This window comes from Bacillus rossius, chromosome 18 (assembly GCF_032445375.1).
Source record: "Bacillus rossius redtenbacheri isolate Brsri chromosome 18, Brsri_v3, whole genome shotgun sequence".
Taxonomy (NCBI): Eukaryota; Metazoa; Arthropoda; class Insecta; order Phasmatodea; family Bacillidae; genus Bacillus; species Bacillus rossius.
Genome location: NC_086345.1, coordinates 7262702 through 7286265, shown reverse-complemented (window position 1 = coordinate 7286265; position 23564 = coordinate 7262702). Strand labels below are relative to the sequence as shown.

General features: G+C 35.2%; 1 protein-coding gene across 5 annotated transcripts in view; it reads left to right on the top strand.

Annotated features, from left to right (window-relative positions):
• Window positions 1–23564, top strand: part of LOC134541413 (uncharacterized) — a 78144-nt gene that overhangs the window by 5164 nt on the left and 49416 nt on the right. For all 5 annotated transcript variants that reach the window (XM_063384846.1, XM_063384849.1, XM_063384847.1 and 2 more), the window contains exons 2-4: window positions 5807–5897; window positions 8541–8728; window positions 19445–19518. In XM_063384846.1, the coding sequence (XP_063240916.1) occupies window positions 5872–5897; window positions 8541–8728; window positions 19445–19518 (288 nt within the window). In that variant the 5' untranslated portion in view covers window positions 5807–5871. The remainder of the gene's footprint in view (window positions 1–5806; window positions 5898–8540; window positions 8729–19444; window positions 19519–23564) is intronic.

Below are 23564 nucleotides of genomic sequence, written 5' to 3'. Positions count from 1 at the left end.
GACTTTGTAGAACGTGGAATATTTAAATATTGACTTTGGGCGCCTAATTCTATATATGGTGGTTCTCCAGAAATAAACAATTGATTATGATTCATCTTATAATATTGCGTAATCCAAGTTATTACACTCATTTGTTCCTGGCTAATTTGTCTCCGCTTACAAGACATGTAAGTGTCCAAATGTGTAGTAAGTAAGTGTAGCGTGAATCATAAACTAAATACCTATTCAATTATGAATTCGATTTGTCGAATGTATATTTAAAAAAAAAGCCAAAGGTTAGGAATTTGACGTAACTAGTTATACCTTCCAAATTGTTAATTTTATTATCTTGACTTAAAAGAACAAGCAAACATAAATGACATCTATTTAGGTGATCAAATAGTCTCAATAACATATTTACTAGATCAGTGATAGTTATCTGTATGCGGAAATATATTCCTAGAGCCAAAAATCTAAGTAAAGGTATTTCATACTAGTAATGACACGATTCACGTAACCTTACGTCTAGTTCAGTTGTTCGGTGACACTTCAAACTCTGCAGCACTGGACCTCTGGATTGCGGTAACCAGAGACAAGGATGTTTTCGACCAGCTGAAAACTACGAATACTACTGTTTTAGTTGTAAAATTAGATGACGGCAGTCCAGCATCCTCCTCTGATCCTGAAAAGTCTTGATAATTAATGTGAAACGATCTCACCAATGTAGACCACATGGAACCTTAGATATATGGTCGTCATGATTGTGTCGGGAACTCAGGCCTCAGAATTCTTGTGACAGCGACTGACGGCACCGACCATCGTCCTTCAGGGATGGAAAGTACGAAGATTCGAACCCACAATGGTCAGGATTGTAGATATCGACCGAAGAGTAAGTTCATTCTTGAAGTTCGGAAAATCCATAATCCTGTCAAATTAATGCAGAATTTCGTGAACCCAACTTGACGTCTATCAAAATAACGGAACTCCGCTGTAGTCTCTTCTTGTGAGCTGAACGGAAATGTAAAGAGAAGTACGACCCTCACTCAGTACGTATCTTCCTCTCCGGATAATTTTTCCTTATTTTATTTGTTTTTTAAAGAAGCCATATTAAAAAAAAAACTACTATATAACAAATACCTGTTTATAGCAACCATAGATGAATTAACCAAAGCTGGAATTGAAAATCCACAGACTTATGCAAGTAGAAATAACGAGAATTTATACCACGCTAAAATATAGTAATTGTTTTATAAATGCATAGATAAAATAGCTTTGCAATAGCATCATTAACTAGATTTGAGGCTCTCTATTCACATCTTCCTCTTACTTTTTTTTAACATAAACATTTTAAATAAATTACATCAATTTTTGCACTCATAATCTCATAAAAAATGGGGGAAAAAAAAAAAGAAAAAATGTAAACATAGTGACGGTTTACAACTTCATCAATATCCCTACCATATTTTTTTTATTAGCTAGCCTATTCTTACCAAAACCTTTGTTTTATATTTATCAATTCAGCAATTGCGAAACTAACCTATAAGAAGATGAACCCTTTTTAATTTACGTAATAAAATTTATTATTCACGTAATCAAAGATCTAACATCGTAAATGAAGCACACCTCTCACCAACATCAAATTAAATGCACTTAAAAACACAACTATAAAAAACATTTAAAAGCCATTAAAAACTAATTACCTTTCTTGGCTTATTGGCATTAATCATTTACTGTCAATATTTCTCTTGTAGATATTAAATTTATGCAAAAAATTTGCCATTCTTACATTTAATTCTTTATCATGAAACACGAACAGTCGCTTTCCTATTCACTGCTACAATCACACTGCACATTCTCTCTACACTGCACCATTATATTAATTTAGTTTAATTAAAAATTACTTTGCTCGTCTGTTATCATTACACTCATTACTACATATATACAATAAATATCTTAATACTTTCCTACTTAATTATTATTTTGTAATATTTTATTCACTTATAACTAGTGGATTGAATCCCAATATTCTCGAAAACGAATCTGGAATCTGAAGCTCAAAGAGTGCCTCGAATCCACCTCTTAAATCCGAATCCAGGTTTAAAAGTCAAAATTTAATTAATGTACAATAAATAAAAATTACAACAAAGATAAAATGCTTTTTCATAGCACTTTATGTTGCTGAGATTGTTAGCTACATTTAAAATGATTTTACAGTATTTTAAATGTCACTAACCTGTACTAACCAACCTTCTTTACAATATCACTTTATTATACTGATACCTTACTTAACCATTTAATAAAATGATAACCTACTTGAAGTATCACAATGCCATCTTGCAGAAAAATTTGAAAAATGCCAGAGAATTAAGGATAAAATAATAATTTTAAGGTCCCCCCCAATCCAGTTAATCAATAATTAATTATTGTTTTTATAAAATAAAAAGTTGTGTGTTTCAGATTTGTGTTTAGAAACAATCTCAATAATACATAAAATCAATTCCATAACTTTCTTAAATTCAACAAAAAAATTAAAATAACTTGCTGTTGAATCATTAAAACACATGGTAGGTACAAAATGAAGCAGTATACCAACTATCTTTTGGCAGTAACAGGGTAGAATAACAACTAGTAAATGAAAACAGGGATGCAGTTAAAAGTACTTTAAACATATTGTAACATGTCTTCACATACCATTAACAATAATATCTTGGCCTAACCTATGAGATTTCTAAATTTTTAAGTGTGAATAAACGAAATGATAGATTAACACTATTATTTTTCAATTTGTTTTTCTCCACTTGAAAAAAAAATTTTGTGTCACGTTAAGTAATGAAAGACGTATATGCAAAACTAGGTATAAGTATATAATGTGTTTCAGCTTTTACTGTAAATAAAGTCCATTCTCCCCACCCCCCACCCTTTCTCTAAATAAACATAGATAAAATCAATATGTTCAAACACACCACAAAGAGCAACTTATCACGTTTGTGGTTTTCAAAAATAAAAGGAATGGGCTCTGTAGTAAAAAATACTACGTTCGAGATATGTCAAAATACTGTGTTATTGAAATTTGTTTCCGGTGTTAAAGATCTATGACATTCCGCATGATGTTTTCAGAAATGGGGTTGATCAACTCCCATAAACAGCTGTGTTCCGTGCCAAACTTAGTTTTAAAAAAAATGCTAAGAAATTTTGGAAACAACTTAAAACAGCACAATATTGTTGTTTTCGTTAATTTCATTCTTCACTATAGTATAGGGTCCCTAAATATGGCAAACTATACATTTATATTCGTTTCATGAACTACGTTTTCCTGATAAGTACATTAATAAATATATATTAAAATAATAATATTTTGGGGAACTATATTAGAATAAGAATAAAGATAACCATAAATAAGTATATTAAACTTAAAAGTTGTCAGAGTTTAATTTTTTAATTACAGTTTTACTCCAATATTTTCCTTAGAATCTTTAAGTCGAATCATCAATCATTTTCCTTGAATCTAGAATCTTTCGAATACTAGATTTAGTGGGATTTGAGGATTTGAGTAGCCCATTCCTACTTCTAAATACTTAATACTATCTACATACTAATTAATTCCTTGTACCATGACCATTACTGTTGCTCCAAAACTCACAATGTCATTTGTCTCTTTTTTACTCTGCTATTTTTTCTTTCGCAATTGCCAGTATCACACTATATTTTCCTTCATTCCGCTATTCACTTTGTTGTCATTGGCTAACTTCTATGATGCCATCTTTTTTTTCCTACTTTATTTCCATTCACCATGAATGCTTGCAGGTTATGACTATGAAGTAATCGTGTTACCTGTTGCGAAAGCGAAAACACTTTAGAAACTATCGTATGGTATTGTATAGTGATCTTGACCCACAATTATTTCAAGATATTTATAATTTTGAATAACCCAAATTGTTGATTAGGTTAGTTAAGCTCCATTAAAAATATTGTCGATTGGCTAAAAGTTTGTATTGTGTATCTTAGTTAATCCCTTGATCCTTACGACATGATCCCATTTACATTGATCCTATGGTACATGTTTTGTATTTTTAATTTAGTACATCTAAAGATCCTGGTTATAGCAAAAACTTGTTATGTTACAATTAGTTGCGATCATAAGTTGAAAACAAAAAAAAAATTTCCACAAGTCCTGTGTGTATTGTAATATTAGATTTTTTGTTTAAGATATTTCCACACAACTTATACATGTATGTCCCTCCAATGATGATGCAACTGACGAAACTATTTCATCAGCCAACAACAGCCTGCCCTTGCACAAAGGACCGGCCATGCTACAAAAATGTCAATGGAAAATTACGTTATCGCACATTTTATGAACAAAGACAAATAAACAATACTGAAGAATTATATGAAAACATCTAAACATTCAAATAAGTATGCCAAACTAAATAAAAATCCAGTTCATTGACTTTTTCATAGTTAAATAAACTATCAGAAACATTAAAAAAGCATGAAACAATATAAATTCTGATTATAAAACTAAATAAAAATCCAGTTCATTGACTTTTTCATAGTTAAATAAACTATCAGAAACATTAAAAAAGCATGAAACCATATAAATTCTGATTATAAAACAATTGTTAAACACACAAATGCTCTTAGAAAGAACAACAAGCTGTTACTTAAATTATACGAAAGAGAACTAACTTTATCATTTACTATAAGATAACATAATAAATGATTAATTAAGCTATTTATCAAGTGGCTAGGGCAGTAACCTGGGTTGATACTGGCATTGTTATAAGTACTTCAAAATATCAGGGCCTTTAATTTAAGGCTTAATTTTTAACAGTATTTTTTTAGACTTTAAGGATATTATTTTTGAATGGTTTCCCTAGCAGAAAGGGAAATAATTATCTACACTGTGAATTTATTTTGTCTTCTTAAATAATCAATTTGTTGTTTCCTTGTTGCACACATAATATTGTTAATAGTTTATTACCATGATCATATTGGAGAAGTGATGAATCCAATTCCTTCATTGTGATCGACGTATTACTGGCATTGCAATCATTTGATGTTTTAGGATTTTCATAATGCATATTGTTTACTTCTTAAAGTGAATTGCATCAGGTGTATTTTATCACTAATAAAAGTGAAAATAGGTTTGTGAAAACTACTGATATTGCTATATTGCTTGGTTGGAGGTTGGATACTCTGGAGGGGTGTATCTGGTTTTCTAACAGGGGGTTTGCTATTAGGACTGGTGCGTGGGTAAAAATAGGAAATATAAATTGAAAATAGTTTCAAATCACTTTAATATAATACACAAATAATAATTGTGGAATATCACAAAAACTTGTAGGGATGCACAGTTCAAAATTGACATTTCACAAACAAATCAAGGTAACTCTAGCACTTAATTTTTGCATTTAACTGTATGCTCTGCAGATCCAGTTTTGTCAGGTTTTACACGTGAAAAACCAAACCATTTGCAAACAATACCATTTGACAATATTTAGTGAAGTAAGGTGCATTTAAATAGGAAAATAACAAAATAAAACTGTATTAGATTATTATTACAATTTTAAACCTATATAGTGGCACAAATAAGTGTTATGTTGGATTCATTTTGGAGCTATATTTTTTACAACTACAGTTTTTCTGTATGTTTTATAGTAAAAAATTACCATGCAAAGAAGTAATTTGTCAAATGTCAAAAATTCACCTGAGTTATGAGTTTCTCTCATGCTTAATACACTACATACTTAATTTGTATTGTTTGCTTAATGGTTTACTGTTTGGCAGAATGAAAAACATACTTTATATTTCTGTTTTGTTTCAGGTTTTTTGCAGCTACCTGTGCAGTACTGAGTGAAGAACCGACGAGGTTAAATTTTACTTGGAGATATGAGTTACAACAATTATAAACCTATGTAAGTGTGTGTTGATTTTTTTACTTCAGAATTGATTATTTTTCTTGTAAACATGCCTGCTGTTTGTTGTACCTAACAAACAAGTTTAAATATTCATATCAGGGTTAATCAGTGTATATACATAGGGGGGACCAGTTATTGGGAGGGGGTAACCTGTAAAAGTGAGGGATTTTTTTTCTATATGTCAAGGAAATTTTTGAGATAAGCTTGTTTCTACATTGTGGTGATTTCTTCAATAGCCATTCGTTACAAAAAAAACTTGAGTTAGCTGTATCATTTTCAAAATCGTGTCTATATCAACCCACTCACATTTTTTATTAAAATGTCTGTAGAAAAAGTACAGTGCTCAGATTATTCAAAACTTGACATCGCTGCCTAGCACACGTTCCATAAAACTCCAAACTTGGTTAATCTTGATTAAGTTTAGCCCTTTTGTAGCATCCGTCGCACAATGGTGGATAAAAACTTGTATCTACTATGTCTTAAGTAAATTGGTTTAGGCAATTCTTCGACCAATTCCACACCATATCCAACATCCGACAACACAAGACAAGATTCATTCGAGGAATCAGTAGAAATATTAAAACACACCCAGCAAACATTAATAGAGAAGATGGCTACAAATTAAGCTAAATATGGAACCCACTCATTAGAAATCCTCAAAACATAGCTCCACAGCCAACATCAGACAGATCGCCCCTGATTGGCAAAACAGCCCAGACTACCAGAAGTAAGGAAGGCTCTGATTGGCCCACAGCAGCAGCCAATCAGGAAGCACCTTCCTCTTTAGGCGAGAGTATATAAAGGCAGGATAACTTGTAAGAACCTCAGTAGGTAACTGCTCCCTGATGATGGTGAGTGCATTGTCGACCGAAACGTCGGTGAATTATTCGCCAAGGACGCGGCTACAACCCAGAAGCCAAGCTACTTCATACAATGGCAGTGAAAGCCTGCGAACATTATTAACAAAACACATTCTTGGAAAGTACGTTTATTGAAAAAGTAGAGTATACAAAAGCATGCCAAACAAATGAAATTAATACGTCATGCAACAAAAAACTTTCTTCAACTTTAAATAGAAAAACAAAATCTGTGACCCAAATGTGAGCCTGAACTAACGCATAACTATCGTCGTAGTACACACTTACCACAAAAGAGTGTGGGCCATCAAATGTAACTCAGCACTCGACAGAGAGCGCTATCGGCGAGATATCAATAACGATATTCAACTACGTATGCACACTCTATATGGGAAGCAACATAACTAAACATCAATGATGCCAACTAGTGCTGGTTACATTTTTATAAATGGTACACCCCGGCGACGCAGACAAACAGATAAAGGTTATAACATTTAAAAACGTCTTTAAAGAAATATTTACACATCATACAACTTTGTATTTCCATTAATTAAGTAAGTACCTGGTAATGTCCGAATAAATATTAGATTTCTACTTTAAAATACATTGTTTTATACGGAAAAAGTAGCTACACAAAGCGTTTGGGATATATTAGCGAGACCAAAAACATCATGTGACGTTGACGCAAGAGGTTTTTTTAATCCACATTTTGATGCCTTAAAATATAGGTGCGATGATTATGCGCGTGCGACAATTATGCGATAAAACAGGGTATACGTTTCTTACATAACCTCTTCATCGACTAGAAAACAAACGTGGACTGTTTGCAGGTACCAGAGGATAACTTGATTTAAGACAGTTCCCACTTACAACCCGTGGTTCCACAGGAAGTCACGGTACACCTGAAGGACTCGGTCCCACTGTTCTGGCTACATCTCTGTCTATCTAACACTGTATTGATCATCTATCACTTCGGTGCAACTCCGTTGTGCATCTTTATTTCACAGAAACAATTGCTCCATTTTGTAGAAAAGTTACCTCAGTATGAAATACATGAGTAAAAATCTAGCTGTGAAAATTATATTTGAATCAAATAACAATGAAAATAACGTTTACGCAAACAATAACCAAGCAAGCATCGAGAAAGCCATCAAAAAAGTATTTAAATACCTTTTCTAGATAAATTCATGAAATATCAGTAACTATTAAAACAGTATTGTCAATAATAGAATACAAATGCAAAACTTAGGTCTCCTTGGCCTTGAACATACATAATCGAAGCGGCGATCCTAACGCTTCAAGCTGATGGACTGTAATACTTGAAAAATACCATATCACAAAGCTGTGGAGAGCAGGGATCTTCAATGTGACGTTATCAACAAATGCGCAATTGTTTACATTCAGGATATTACATTGATATCTATCAAACTTATTTGTGGCATAAAGACAAATGCAAGGAAGGTTTTAAGTTAAAATAAAAAAAGTCTTTATTAAAGGTAATGGCGAAAAACAAAAAAAAATTAAAATTGGAGAGAGAGACCAACCAATCATTAAAGGTCGAATTTAAGTAATAGTTATAATTTTATGGGAAGTAATTAATATCAAAAAGTATTTTAAGAAGGGTGAAAAGTGATTTGTTGTGTTTAGTAAGTTATTTTTTATTTATTTAATATTTGTTGCATGCCTACCTACAGCTTATGGCCTTGGGTGGTAGGCACGATACAAACAACACAGATACATGCAGACAGAACAATGCAATACAATACAACACGATGTGTTCCAGGAACTCGTACGGGATGTCCCGAGGCAGGGGCTTCAACTCGCGCGGGGGGTACCGCGGCCGCGGGGGCACGGACGGGGGCCCCTGGAGCTCCACGCCCATGAGGGGCCGGGGCTCGTTCTCGTCGTCTCGCGGCCGCTTCAACTGGTACAAGGACCACTCCGGAGGCTACGACGGCCCCCGATACAGCGGTGAGCACGTGCTACCTACTGCTGCGAGCTCAGCCAGTGATGCTTTCTGCATTGGCGTAGACGTGCATTTTGCAGGCTTTTTGTGTCGTAAACAATTTTTTTCTCAATATGTAAATAGTAGAGGTGGACGGGATTCCAAAACTTTGGATACAATTCTGCATACCTGCCAACCCTCCTGCTTTAGGCGGGAGACTCCCGATTTTATACCCTTTCTCCCGCCCTCCCGATTTGTCATTCAAATATACCCGTATTTTGGTTCTGTTTCTCTTGAAGTTTTTAATGCCATTAATTTATAGAATTAATATGTTTGTGCCATTATTCCTTACAAGCGTATAGTAACTACGGTTCGTACCATAACGTGTGGTTATTTTAATAGCCTTAATGCCCACAATTGTCGGCTAAAACTCTTGGTTAAGCGTACATCTAAGAAAGAAACATAGTTATTTACGATAATAATTATGGGAGCTGTTTTGATACACGTTCGTCATTGGTGTTTGTTAGCCAACCAGAAAAAGGTTTCATTTGTTTTCCAAGATGGTGTGTGTTGTCAACATTGTAACCTGTGTTTTCGGTGGTGTTGGTTTGAAATAAAGACGGACTGGATTAATAATGAGTTTGATACCACTGTTTACATTCGTGCCCAAATTCGCTTCGGTTTGTCAGTCGGTTATGTTTGAATTGTTAGTTAGTGCCCGAACAAATTCGCCTTTGTTCGTGTCTGTGCTTACAGACGAAGTGTAGAGGTAGCATTATAGTACAGTCTTCGAATTTATTCAATGATGTATTCATAACTATATTATTTTGTGGAAGCAGTTGCGTGATGAGTATTTTGTACGCTTTGTTTAGTTGTACACCTACTCCGCAATAGGGATTAAATAGAAATGGCACTAAGTAAGCCTACAGTGAAGTATCTTGCTGTGTACAAGAAGACATTCGGTGACGAATTTCCCTGCATTTTGCAATCAAGGAAAGGTGAATATGCTGCATTTTGTTCTTTGTGTCGTGATTTTTCCGTCTCGCATGCCGGAAAGGGCGACATTGTGAAGCATATAAATATGAAGAAACATGCCGACAATGTTAAATGCATAACTTCAAATCAGAAATTAGACGTTTTTCGGCACAAGTCGGAAAGAAGATAGTGTGACAAAAGCAGTGTGTTTGTTCACGTATTTTATTTTAAAACACAATTTGCCCATTGCTTGTTCTGATCATGCTGGTTTACTCTTTAAAAAAATGTTCCCAGATAGTGAAATCATCAAAAAGTATGGTTAGATTCTGCTATGAATGAATTGCAAACTGAATTTCAGATTGAAGTACTTGGAGATTATATAATAAAAGAAGAAAGAGCTGATGTTCAGTGGAGTTTAGTAGGAAAATTATTGAGTGCTACTGGAAATGTGAAGTATCATAAACTGTATAAAGTCATGCAGTGTGTTCTAACAATTCCTCACAGCAATGCTGAATGTGAGCAAATTTTTTAGCCAGGTGAAGAAGACCAGAACACAATTTAGGTCATCAATGTCTAATGCAACTTTGGGCAGTATCGTGGTGGCAAAATCTCGACGGAGGTTGAACTGTTATGAGCAAAAATGTGATCATGATTTTCTTAAAAGAGCCAAATCTGCGACAACTCAAGAGTTTAAATAAACTGTAGTAGGGCCTAAATTCATTGAATATAGGCTAACCTAAACAAACTTCTGTATTGTTACTTTTTATCATTTAATTTACAGGTAGAACTGTCGATAAAATATTGATAATGACATAGGACTTAATTAGGCATAGTAAATATCAAGAAACAAAAAGAAGTTGATAAAAATTTGGAAAAAAAATTTAACAATCTAGAATAAACGAATGTGAAAGGTGAGTAAATTTTAATTTGTTTTTTGTGTGGTGTGCACATACATAGTTTCTATGTTTCATTTGAATAAGACACATTGATTCTTTTTCTCGTTATTTTTAACTGCACAATACTCAGTTACCAAAATATATCATACTAAAAAAACTGCCAATCTGCCTACTTTTGTCATATCACATAATAAAAAAAAATAAAGGTCAGGACAAAATAGCGTAATATTTCAACAAGATAGAAAATAACATCACATTAGTTGATTATTATGTATAAAAGTTAAATGTAAAACACCTATAAGCGTGTGGCTTATTAAACTTCTAAAAACCACTACAGCGATACCCCTTATTTACGTTATCGTTATTTACGTTTTCCCGTTATTTGCACTATATTCTTCAAGTCCCGTTTAGTTCCCATTTAGTCCAATACAATACTTTCACGCGAATTACGTCTCAAAATCGAATCCATCCCGCTATTTACGTCACGTAACAACCGTAGTAGGCCTAAAAACATTGTGAAAAACATAACGTTTATAGTCGGCAATGAACATTTTAAATCTCAAAATATACATGAAAAGTTGCTCTTATTTCTAAACATATAATAATTTAAGCCTAGGCGTGTAAAAGTTCGAGTAATTATAGCAGGAGACAATCTAAAATGTACTAGGGAAAAATGTAAACTCACGAATGTATAAACGTATCGGAAATGTCGGGAATATTACGACTTTACGAGGCTGCTTGTAAGTTGTGATACTATATTTAAGTCACAACTTAGCCGAAATACTGGTACGAGACCTAAACTTCACAAGATAAAATGAGCGGAGTCTTGGTAACTGTTTTAAACGTATTTTATAATTTCGGAAGTATTGTACAGTTGACACATTTTTTTAAACTAACCATTTATATCTGGGGATTGTAAATAATTAATTATTGGTATCAAGACATCAAGATGAACGTAAACTTGAACATGTCACGGCAGCGAGAAAACTGGTGCGTATACCAATAAACTGGTATTAGAACTGGACAAAACTGGTACACGGGAGGTGGAGCTTATATTTTCTTCCGCTAAGCTCGCATCTATTGGCTGGCTGCTGATAGAAGGTCACGAGTCTGGGCAGAGCGTTGAGTGAGTTATACTGCGCATGCGCAGCTCAGAGAACAGAGAGAGCCAGCCGGCGGCTACGCCGTGCCGTAACAGCTGATCGAGTACAGTGACCTTTCTCCGCGCACGGCGCATTATTGACGGTAAATTTCCAATTTGCTGCCCTTTTTTAAAAATTTTTTACTGTGGTGCAATGCGTATGTGTAATGTAGCCCGTATTTGTTATGAACGCTGCAGGATGCGACTATATTTTAATTAACTTTAAAGTATTTCTTACTTTTCCCTTTATTTACACTTTCCCGCTTTTTACACTTTTTTACTTTATCCCCATGAAAAGTGCAAATAAGGGGTTTTGCTGTAAATTCCCCTTAAGCTTCCATACGTGTAATAAAAAAAATCACTTGTAAAAATAAAATACATGCATTGATAAGGTTGAAAATACACAAGAATGCCGCTGATAAATACAGTAGAACCCTGTTATAATGAATCTGAAGGGAGTAGTTTATATGTTCACTATAGAGGGGAAACTTCATATCTGGGAAAACTTTTATAATGGTAATAATTACTCAAAAGCAAAATCTTAACTACACATAGGCCAAAGCCAAGAAAAGAACGAATGAAAATACTCAAAGCAACAGTTTTATGAGCAAATGCAGATATTATTTTTAATGAACTACACATGTACAAACTTTCTATTACCTAATGGTTCTTGTGGACATCGGCGTATTATCCTTTTTTCAGGCATTTAATACTCTGTGATGTTTTCGCAGCTTGAGAAAGAAGATTGTTCAGCTTGTTTAACATTGTACTTAATGTGGATGTTGCAATTCCCAGTTTCTTTGCTATTAACACGTGCGGGACAGTGGGGTTGGAGTCTACCTTTTCAATAATGTCCAGTTTATCTCGCACAGATAATGCCTTACGTTTTTTACCGCCTTTTTCACCCATTTTATATACATATTTTTTTATGAAGCACATTTGCAGCTTAATAACACAAAATTCTTTTTACTGTCAAAAGTAAATAAACGAAAAATAACGAGTCTGACGCATCAAAGATCACTACGTATCATTTAGTATCGCAGTTTCTAAAGCTGGAACGAAATTTTCTCACTTTCTATGGAGTCCACAGAGTTCTATCTAGTGGTAGTCTTACGAACTATGCTCGATCAAATGTCGGAAACGTGAACGATAAAAATGAGACGTAAAAATATTGAATTTACTGCTAGAATGTACCTACGTATGTGTGGTGGTAATTTATGATTAATTTTGATAACATATTAAATGTACATGCGTTCGCCCATTCTTTAACTATGCAGGGAAAACTATTTTTTATTTTCACGAAACTGATCACCATTTTTGGCTACACGTAGCCTACCGAGGCCACTCGAATACGACTTGTTTATAATATGAACAGTGGACAATCGAGTAGCATATTGCGGAGAAAAACTTCAATATGATCCAGAATAGACGTTTTGTGAAAAAACTTGTAATTATATGAAAATATTTTAGATAAATGTGCATTATGTCGGCAAAATTTGTTCGTGGTACACGGGAAAACGTATCAACATTCACAAAAGTTGTGCGCTATATCCAATAAATTAATACAAAACCTCACATTATTTTGCCGGGACTGAGACGGAAATTCACAATAAACGGGAATTCATTATAGGCGGGTTCACTATAAACAGGTTCTACTGTACATAGTAGTCTGATGGTGATTTTAAACCTTCGTTTTATCGCATTTTAAACAGAAAGCATTTCCTCCCAAGATTTAGTGACTTTTAGGTTAGGCGTACTCCCCACCCTCGTTGGTGGCTAGGTTTGCTCCTGCTGTATCGCATATTGAAATGCATTTTATTTACCTAAGATTCGCTCAAATACTTTCAGTATGATAAAATGGTAACAATGTAGGAATAATAGTGCTTCACGTAGAGTTGAGAGGTTTCGTGTTTAAAGTTCATACGAAAATTATAATTTGTGAGAGGAGCGGCTTATTCAGGCATTTAATTAACAACACTGACTTTGTGTTATATTGTTTCAAGCTTACAAGATGCTAAATAAATAATATTATCAGTAGGGATGTGCGAAAGTGATTTCATCCACACGAAATGAAAGTGAAAGAAAATTTATCAAGTTTCGCGAAAGTGAAACGAAATTGAATTTTTCTATGAGATAATTATATTCTTAACGAAAGTTAAGCGAAATTTTTAATTAACAAAGAAAAAAAGTGCCCCAAAATTTGCTTTTCAGTAATAAATTCTATTACATAAATCATTTTGGTGTCTTTTGATGTATATATAAATATTACTATTTAATTTAATACACATCCACCCTAGACCGCACAACACAGCCCCATGTTACTCGTAAGTTTCAAGAATCAATCCAGATCTTTCAGCGCACAGACTATTTTCTTTACAGTCGTAATGTCACAGTCTATGATAATATATTTATCACGTGCATGGTACTGATGAAAAAACACGTGACTACTGCGGAACGGCCACCATCTTGAACCACTGTCACACATGGCTAGCTCAGGAAGCTGTAAACCAGGCAAAGGGACATGGTCAAAACAAAACATAAATGGTTGCTGCCAAGTGGTCATTACACGCAGTGACTTGTTGACCTTTTTGTCTAATTGGCTGTATATTATGAGGATTTTATATGCCAGACAGAGTATGTACAATTTAAATAAAACCGACGACAATGTTTTTGTCTGGCAGTGCGCGAATAAAAGTAGGTACTTTCTTTGTTTATGTGTATAAGGTAGATACTAAATAGTGTACTAACAGTTCTGGAATTTGTTTTACGAATATAGTACCTACACTACTGTTTGAAAGCAAATGAATCAGGTAATTTTTCAAATATTGCATGATTTTGTTTTGATACCTAGGCCTACTGTAATCACGGTTGAATTTTGTTTACTTTATCTGCCATGTTTGTTCAAATTATGATTTTACCGTATTTTCATTAATGTTTTTTTCCATCACCACGTAAATTAATCTTAATGGAAATCTTTTTTCTAATTAATGTCTTTATATGATTTGCATATGTTATTACGTTATTAGTAATAACCTGCAAATCATATAAAGACATTACAGTAGAATCCCAGTGCTAAGTACTTACAGGGACCTCCAGTTTTTGTACTTAGCACTGAAACATACATACATTTCATCTTTACAAAGAGAAAAAAATATATAAAAAAATAGCTACAGGAGAGCCGCTATGCCATATGTATTCGCAACTGCGACTTGCTTTTTCCCCTTGTCTAGTTCTCTGAGTACATCCACTTTTTCCTTAAGCGTGAATTGCTTTCGTTTCTTTTTATCTCCAGGATCATTCATATTATAGCACAAATACAATGTGGTGTCTAAATAACGTAACCTGAAAATAAACTCAACAATAACAATAAACAATCCCGGCACAGAAATCAAACAGTATTTTTAGCGTAGCGTAACACTCTTGTCCAAATAATGAATACTTCTCTCACACTGCCGTCTTTCGATGTATCGAATGGTTTTGTGTTGCTCACGTCGCATACTACGTACAGTATAATCCATGGTAGTGCGCGCAACTCTTTCGTAACTTTGTTTTGAGAATTTAGAGGTTAGAAAATACGTTGCGGTGGTATTTGTGTATCTTTGTTCTAATACATTAATGATTTAGCTGGAAATTTATTTACCAGTTTAAGTAAATTTTGGTGTAGTAATGCCACGCTTCTAGTAGAATTTATACGTTATAGTGAAAATATGTTTAAACTGAAACCGTTTTGCATGGCGAAGATACGATTTTTGGCGGGGACTTAAAAAAAAAATACGTTAAAGTGAGATATACGTTATAATAAGGTACGTTATTGTACCGGTATTCTACTGTACATTTTTATTAAATTACGAGTTCTTTTTCAACTAGAACAAACGAACTTCGGTAAGCTATTGAACTTTCGTTTAGCTCGAAATATTACGCTAAAAACGAACTTCGACAGATGAAATTCTTACCAAAATCAAAAATGAAAGTAGCAAAATTTCGATTTCGGTTTCGGTATACCGAACATTCGCACAACCCTAATTATCAGTGTATTCACCCAATACATATGCAGGGTGGCCAGCCAACCGGGAAATACGGGAAATAGCCAGGATTTCTTTAAAAAACCAGGAATACCTGGAATCAACCAGGAATTTTTATTAGAACCGGGAATTTTTTTTTATGAAATAAAGATCGCAATAACATACGGCTGTTAAAAGCCTATGATGGAGAAACTTGAACGTGAGCATGTTCACCACCCGTTGAAGCACGACAGTATGCTCGTGAGCTATATTTTGTGAAAGTTAAATTGTTCATATTGCATTTAAAAACTTTTGTAGGACGTAAGAAACCGTTAACAATTCAGACTTACATACTTACGTATTATGTTTCTGTATTCAAAAGCAACAGCATTTTGGCTGAAAATGTTGTTGTAGAGTGGTAGTAATTTCTCGCACGGCATGCTGGTAGCACTAGTTTTGTATGTATATTTTTTTTTTACTTTGCGCTCATGTTGTTGCGTCACGGTATCACGGATACTTTTCTCGAGTTTTTTTAAAAGTTTAGTTGTGCGGGACGTTGTTTTGAATTTTTTAATCTAACATGTAATTTGCTCAGACTATCAAAATGTCAAAGAGTTCGGCCACCACATACAATGACAAATATACGGAAGAGTTTGAATGGGTGGAGAAAGATTCAAAGTGCAGGACAAACGCCATTTGCAATTTGTGTAATGTTAAAATCAATATCGGTAGCATGGGAAGAACAGCATTAGCCAGCCACGCAAGAGGGGCAAAACATGTGCGTTTTGTGTCAAGTAATTTTGGTGACGTGAAATTATAAATTTTTTTGTTGGTGGTAGGTTTTGTTTTAAGCAAGTTCATTGATTTAATTTTTAAGCCTATAGTTAAGTTGTCTATTGTTTAACGCCAATAAAACATCATATTGTATGTGCTTTGTGTAACAAAAATGCAAATTGTCAGGGCCGGTGCAAGGTAAATTGGCGCCCTAGGTGAAAAACCTTAATGCCCCGCCGGACACCCCAAAAAAAATTTTCCTTGCCTCAAAATACATCACGTAAGCCTAAGATTTTGTCAACTATCAAATGTAGGCAGGCTTTTTTTTTTACTTATTACAAATCATAAACAGGTCACCGTGGACTTTAAATAATTACTTATATCAATATAAACATTCCAAACTGTTACAAAAATCCATTTTCATCTAGTTTCAATAATCGTTAAACATATTATATCAGCTGTTATGTGTCGTGCTGCGCCGCCCCCAGCTACTTGGCGCCCTAGGCGGTTGCCTGGTTCGCCTATATGGACGCGCGGGCCCTGCAAATTGTATGCAAATATTGATAAAAACCACCCTTGAAAAAACCTGGAAAAAACCAGGAATTTTATTATCCCAGAAGAGTGGCCACCCTGATATGCTACGGTACAAAATAGTGTGAATAAAACTTGCAGTCCACTAGAAAATATGCTATAAACAAGTCTAAGGATAATGTAATTAAATATAACAGTAGTATTTTTTGAACAGTCTTTAAGGGACGTATAGCACACCGAGTTGTTTCGGTACCTTCAAATCTGCAAATTAACTTCAACGGTGACGAAAATTACCAAATAATGATTAAATCAGGTCTAGTATTGTAATGTTTTACATCGAGTCACAAGAGTGTTTTTAATTTTTTTTTTCCATCGTATGATTTAAAGTAATAACAACTGACCATTGAAAAGAAAATTAATAATAACGGGCAACACGTTTCACAAGATCGCTAAATAATATTGTCATATTAAAAACTACAAACTTTCACAGTTTCTAATGCACTCCTTAACCTTCTTATATACTATTTAATAATCATAAACGACTTTGCTATGTAGGCCTAAAATGATTTTATTATATTTTCAGACTGAGACGTGACACGTGTTTTACTGGGCAAAAAGTAGTCTGTAAAACTTATATTTACGGAAAACCAACAGGCGTACCATGAAAATTTTTATAAATATTGAATTAAGTTGTGGAAAATATATAATTCAATAGACACATCATGCCTAAGTTTTATGAATGTCCTCAATCTTTTTTTTGTGTAGGTAGTTTTCTATTGGCTGTAAATTGCTAGCAGATACACCAACTGCCAAATAAAACACATCCTTTCTGTAAATTCACTGCCAACCTCTGCATATTATCGATTGCCAAGCCGTCATAGGTAAGGCGCCTTAGCGATGACGGGAGAGATAATGACGATGGGATCCGTGCTCACATTTTCACGTGGCTGTCACAACTCAGCCGTCATACCGGCGACGCGTTGTCGCTATGACGGTGGCGAGCGAAAGAACCATGCTCGACCTGCAGGTGTCAGATGTCCCCGAAATGCTTCAATGACCAACATGCCCATTTTCTTCAGAAGTGCTACCCGGGTGCCGATTCCACACAAGTCATAACCATTCTTAAATTAAATCACTCGTCATCCAGCCTTTTTCTTGACATTAAATGATTACGTCCGCAGTTTTCTGCCGTCTGTCCAAACAGATAACATCTCAGTGACTCGCAGCTTCTCATTTCTAGTTGTGTGCATGGTGACAGTCTGAACGCCTTTTGTTTCAACGATACTGTTGCTGAGCATGTGGAAATACACTGCCGTTTCGTCAGTGTTTCCAATTTGGCTGTACAAATAATTGTGTTCAATATGCACTCTAATCACATAGTGCTGAAATATAATAAATTTCTGTTGAGAATGTTTTGGCAGTTTTGCTCTTCTTTTGTTGTGCACTGCAGACAAAAATGCAGCAGCGCATCATTCTCACACACCAACCAGTACTTGTCTTGAAGCTAGTCCGCGGAATGTTCAGCTCGCGAGCAATATCTTGGGTTTTAATTTTATTACTTCTCGTGAAATTGGAATTCCGCCTCCTCTCCCCTCTTTGATGAAATTTTCCATTAGTGTTTCAATATCAGAACTATCCCTTGTTAGTCCCTCTGAATGCTTCCCTTGAGCCATTTGCATTCTTGAGATTAAGCAAAGCCCTCCGAATACGCACTTTGCTTTCAGTAACGTCATATTTATGAACAGCTTGGCAGTTGTTCGTTTGAATTGCGTGATTTGCCATTATAATTTTAAAGTTAGCATCGTAACTTCGTCTCATTCCTTTTGACATTTTAAATTGTGAACTCCCACGCCTGTCTAGAGTATCCATTCTATAAAATATTTTCACTTTCCTACAGTGCAAAACAAAGCACAAGGGGCCAAACAAACAACAATCACTTCTAATACTGACGCAAGCACTGACAAGTAGAGCTGTTACTTCACGTTTTGGCCACATCGCTGGCGCTGGCCGTGACCTTGGCACAGTTGTCTCGCAGCACCGTTTCAAAACATTCTTCCAGCAGCAAAGATGTAGGTTTGCAATTATACTGAAACCTTCACTTTGAGTTTCAGCAGTTTTTATAAAAATCATCTAATTATATTCAGGTAAATACGTTATGTCTTGCACTTCGAAACTACGTCTGAGTCATTTTATTGCACATCTTCGAACCCAGTTGATTATTTTCTGTGACATTAGGGACAGTTGAATTTTTTGCCGGTTGTTAAACATAATGTATTTTGGTATTAAGTTACAGATTACTAAATAGCTTCCTTCAAATATATTCTCATAATAGAATTAAATTCAGATGTGTTGATTGCATATTGCTCCTATTGAGTTCTCTTCTGCCTTCACTGTGTTTGAGTCCCGCCATGTCGTGTGCTCCAGGGGGCGACGGCAGGGACAAGTACTCGAGCCGAGGCCGCGGGGACGACTCCGGGTATCGGCGCTACAACAGGATGGTGAGTCTTGCTCCTGCTGAATACTTCATTAGAGACTATATTTGATGGTTTCATTCTTGGTAATTTTTTTTTCTTCGCAACCAGCTGCTGTTAGTTGAATCAGCACATGCTAAAAGGGCCTCGCTAACAAAAAATGGCAAAGTTAGTTAAGAATGTTATAAGATAGCTTCAACAATCTATGCTAAAAGGGATTGAGTCACACTTACGGTTTAGCTAATATTAGCCAGGGAAATATGTACTTAACGTACGCTAAAAGGGTTGCTTAGAGACAGATTTATTAGTTTTTCTCAGGACTGGGTTGCTTGGACTGAGGCCCTTTCAGCATGTGCTGATTCAGTTATTGTTTTAATATTTATAAATTCTGTTTTTTAATATTTATTCCACTAAAATAGTGTTGTCATTAGCGTTTTATGATAATCATGAATTCTAATAAGTTCGTCTAAAACAGACATATTTAGAGCTATAAAAATAAATTGGTGAGCATTTGTAGTTTAAAAGTGATGCAATAGGAGAATTAATTATTCTGATCTGAAATGGACAATAAATGATACATGGAGTTTATCAAACCTTGAATGTGTAGGTCATGGCGTACGACATACTTTAAGGCTGTGAAGAAAAAAAAATTATTATTCTACATATTATAATTAAATAATTTAACAATAATATTAATACTACAGCTTAAGAAAAGTAGGTACCTCACAAAGACTTAAATTTAAAACATTTGAAGATAACTTTATTTTTGTGATTGAAATTAAGTTTAAGTTAAATGCTGCACAATTTTATGATTAAACATGAATTATGGTACAGTACTGTGTTTAGAAGATGCTTTTTGGTGTTGTTTCGGTTTGATTGCAATGCACCATATAATCTTGTCTCTTATCGTGCTCCTGAGTCACTAGTTTAGAATCCTGATGTGTCAGTTCAATCTTGTCTTTTAAGTTTAAACTCAAATATTAGTTCACTGTAAGCTGAATCTTAATTGGTGCTTAAGATAGCTGTATTATTAATTTCTTTTTTTTTTTACTGCTTGAAAACAATGTCAATAGCAATCATGGTCATGAGTTATGTAAATCATTAAATAACTGAGGTTATAATTGTAAAAAATTAGTAGTATTGTAAGGAAGATAAAGTTATTTTTCTATGATTTAAAATCAACAGTTAATCTCATTGATATCTTATTTTAAAGTTACAATTTGATATTTAAACAGGTAGTTGTAGCCTACCTTCAATGAAGTTCATTCTGTACCTGGTTGGCTCTCAATTAGTGCGATAAGAAGCAGAAGAACATGCGCTTATCCTGAGGTATCTGGGTGATCAGGTGAGGAGAGCGTTGAGTAGGGAAGGGAATTAGTAACACAGCCGCCTCCTGGCTGATAACTCCGGTCACTCAGTGGTCTGGGAGGCCTGATTACACGAACCAGTCTAAGCTATGGCTCCCACGTCGGGACACTGCGGGGGCAAGCTCGGGAGAAAGTCTACAAAGTGAACAAAAACTTGATTCCCTGAAACAAGTGCTGCAACAGGTGTCTCAATATCAACAGTTAAACGACTTTTTCAACAACGATGGGTAAGAAAACATCACAGAAAAATAATCAAAGTAGACAATTTTAAATATAGTGCTGTGAGGCGAAAAATTCAAGATTATACTATAAGAAAATCTGTATCCACATTAAATAATTTTAATAAGGCTTTGCAAGAAGACTGAGTTTTGAAGTGTAGCAGAGAATACTTTCGAAACTTGTTGCTAGGATTCCGCTGGAAAAAGTGAATCAAAGAGAAATATTTTGATTGAAAAGCCAGAAATAGCTGCTTGGGGAGGGTACTACAGTAGAACCCCGATTATCCGTGTTAATGAAGGGGACGAGTGAGTCGGATAATCGAAAATCGCGGTTAGCCGAGTCATGCTTGCCTCAAAGGTCATTAGCCCACAGACAGCCATCTGTGGACATTCGGAGATTACATATATACACATGCTTTGTGTGGGTGTGCGTTGTTGACATAGAAGCGGACTGCTTAGTGCTGGGCAGCAGTGGTTTTTAAGTCTTTCGTGTGCGGAGACGTGGGCACGCGAGTCGTTGTTGCACCGAGGTGTGTGACTAGCCGCCCGCCAGTCCGAGGGCCCAAGACAGCTGATAGCTGTCAAGGTCACGCATTCTTTTCATCGCCCGTAAGCGACGCTGCCACACTTAGCTCATTGCTCTGTTGTCAGTAACACCATCGGGCTGGTTATTGTTTTACAGAACGACTGCCTTCAAAATTATTTTCGAGATAAGATTTTTCATACCAGTGCATTGAGACTTGATTTGATGGTTTTGAAACGGTGTCTCTATCTCGTATAATTCACGGTGTTTTTATCCCCCTTTATTTATATGAATTTTAAATGTTAGATTTTTTATTTTTAGCTTGCTGAACGTGGAATTAGTGCAAAAACGGCCTATTATGACTTAGTGTTGCAGATGGGTCGGAAATCTTATAACGACCACCTCTCTATAACGACCCTAATCTCGGGAACCGTGAGGGGTCGTTATATCTATTCTCCGTTCACTCTTAGCTGAGTTTTGAAATAAACAAACACCGTCGTATCACTGAGCCGCGTCAGCAAGTTATAGGCTGAATTTATCTTGCGTGCCAAGCACTAGTTGCAACACACACACTTCCGTACAGTCGGTGCTCATAAAATAACGGAGAAATAATATAACAGGAAAATGGTTCTTCTGTCAAGCCTAGTTTCTTTAAAAATTTACGTCTGCTGTGATAAAATTACGCCACTTAATGGTACACCCTCCGACCTTTTCTGTTGAAACCATTCAAACAAACAAGTGTCCAAGCTGCTAAATGTGGATTCTTTCATCGTCTTGCGTTTATTTAATCCACTTGAAGTGTCAGCCTGTGAAGCAAACTGAAGGATTTTTTCGCGATGTTTTATGATGTCGCGCACTGCTGTGTTACCGACATTAAACTCAGTCGCAAGTTTGCAATTGTTTCTCCACTCTGAAATCTTTCTATAATTTTTGTTTTGCTGTCGATGGACAGTACCGCTCGCTTTCTTTTCTGTTCATTTGATGACATGATGAAATGTTGCGCTCAACACTTCCGCACAACACAACGGTATAATCCGTAGGAATGCAGATCACTGTTACAATACATAAAATTATCACCACCTTCACGCTTCAACAACGTACACTAATGGAATGGACTGTCTCCATGCGCCGGGTAATCTCTGTGGCACGGCGCCGTGCTGCGCGCGGGAGTGTACAGTCCGGTCATGCGGACGTGGAATCGCGCACCGGTGTATAATCTATTCACGTAACATGGAACACAAAAATATTATGTACATACGTATGTATGTACTAGTATTTTTTTAAAAACTTTGTATATATAAACATAACTGAGTCAAAGTACTTTGACCAACATACATTTTTTAACATTTACATACATTTTGAATCATTGGTTATATGTAACTAAAAAATTGGACTTTATGGACATAAATCGCGGTTAATCCGCGAATCGGATGATCGAGTCGCGGATAATCGGGGTTCTACTGTATTGTGAACAATTACGTGCATTTCTTAAGGCTGGCAGAACCGTATTTTATGTTGATGACACATATGTTCATGCTACACACACCTTTCCAACATACATCCTAACTTTAGTGACGTTGATTTTATATTAAAGGTATCACTTCAGTTAAACCTGATGCACATTTACATTTGTGATGTTTTCTTAAATCTTAGATAATGATAAATAAGTATACATAATATTTACACACCAGGAAAATTTTATAGTTGTGTTATGTTTATTTATGCCATGCTGAATAGTTTGCCCTTAATATATGTTTCCACTGGAATATGTTTTATATGTGGCCTCATGAAATAATATGCTTAATATAACAATTTGTGTTGCAGTGAAACATAGCTAGACATACGGTAATAATGTACGCAAGGTGTGTATCAGCTGTGACATTTTATGTTGATGGGCAATAGGTACCTTAGGGCTGGATGGCTCACTACTACGTACTTCCAAACCAGAATGCCAGCGGCTCACTG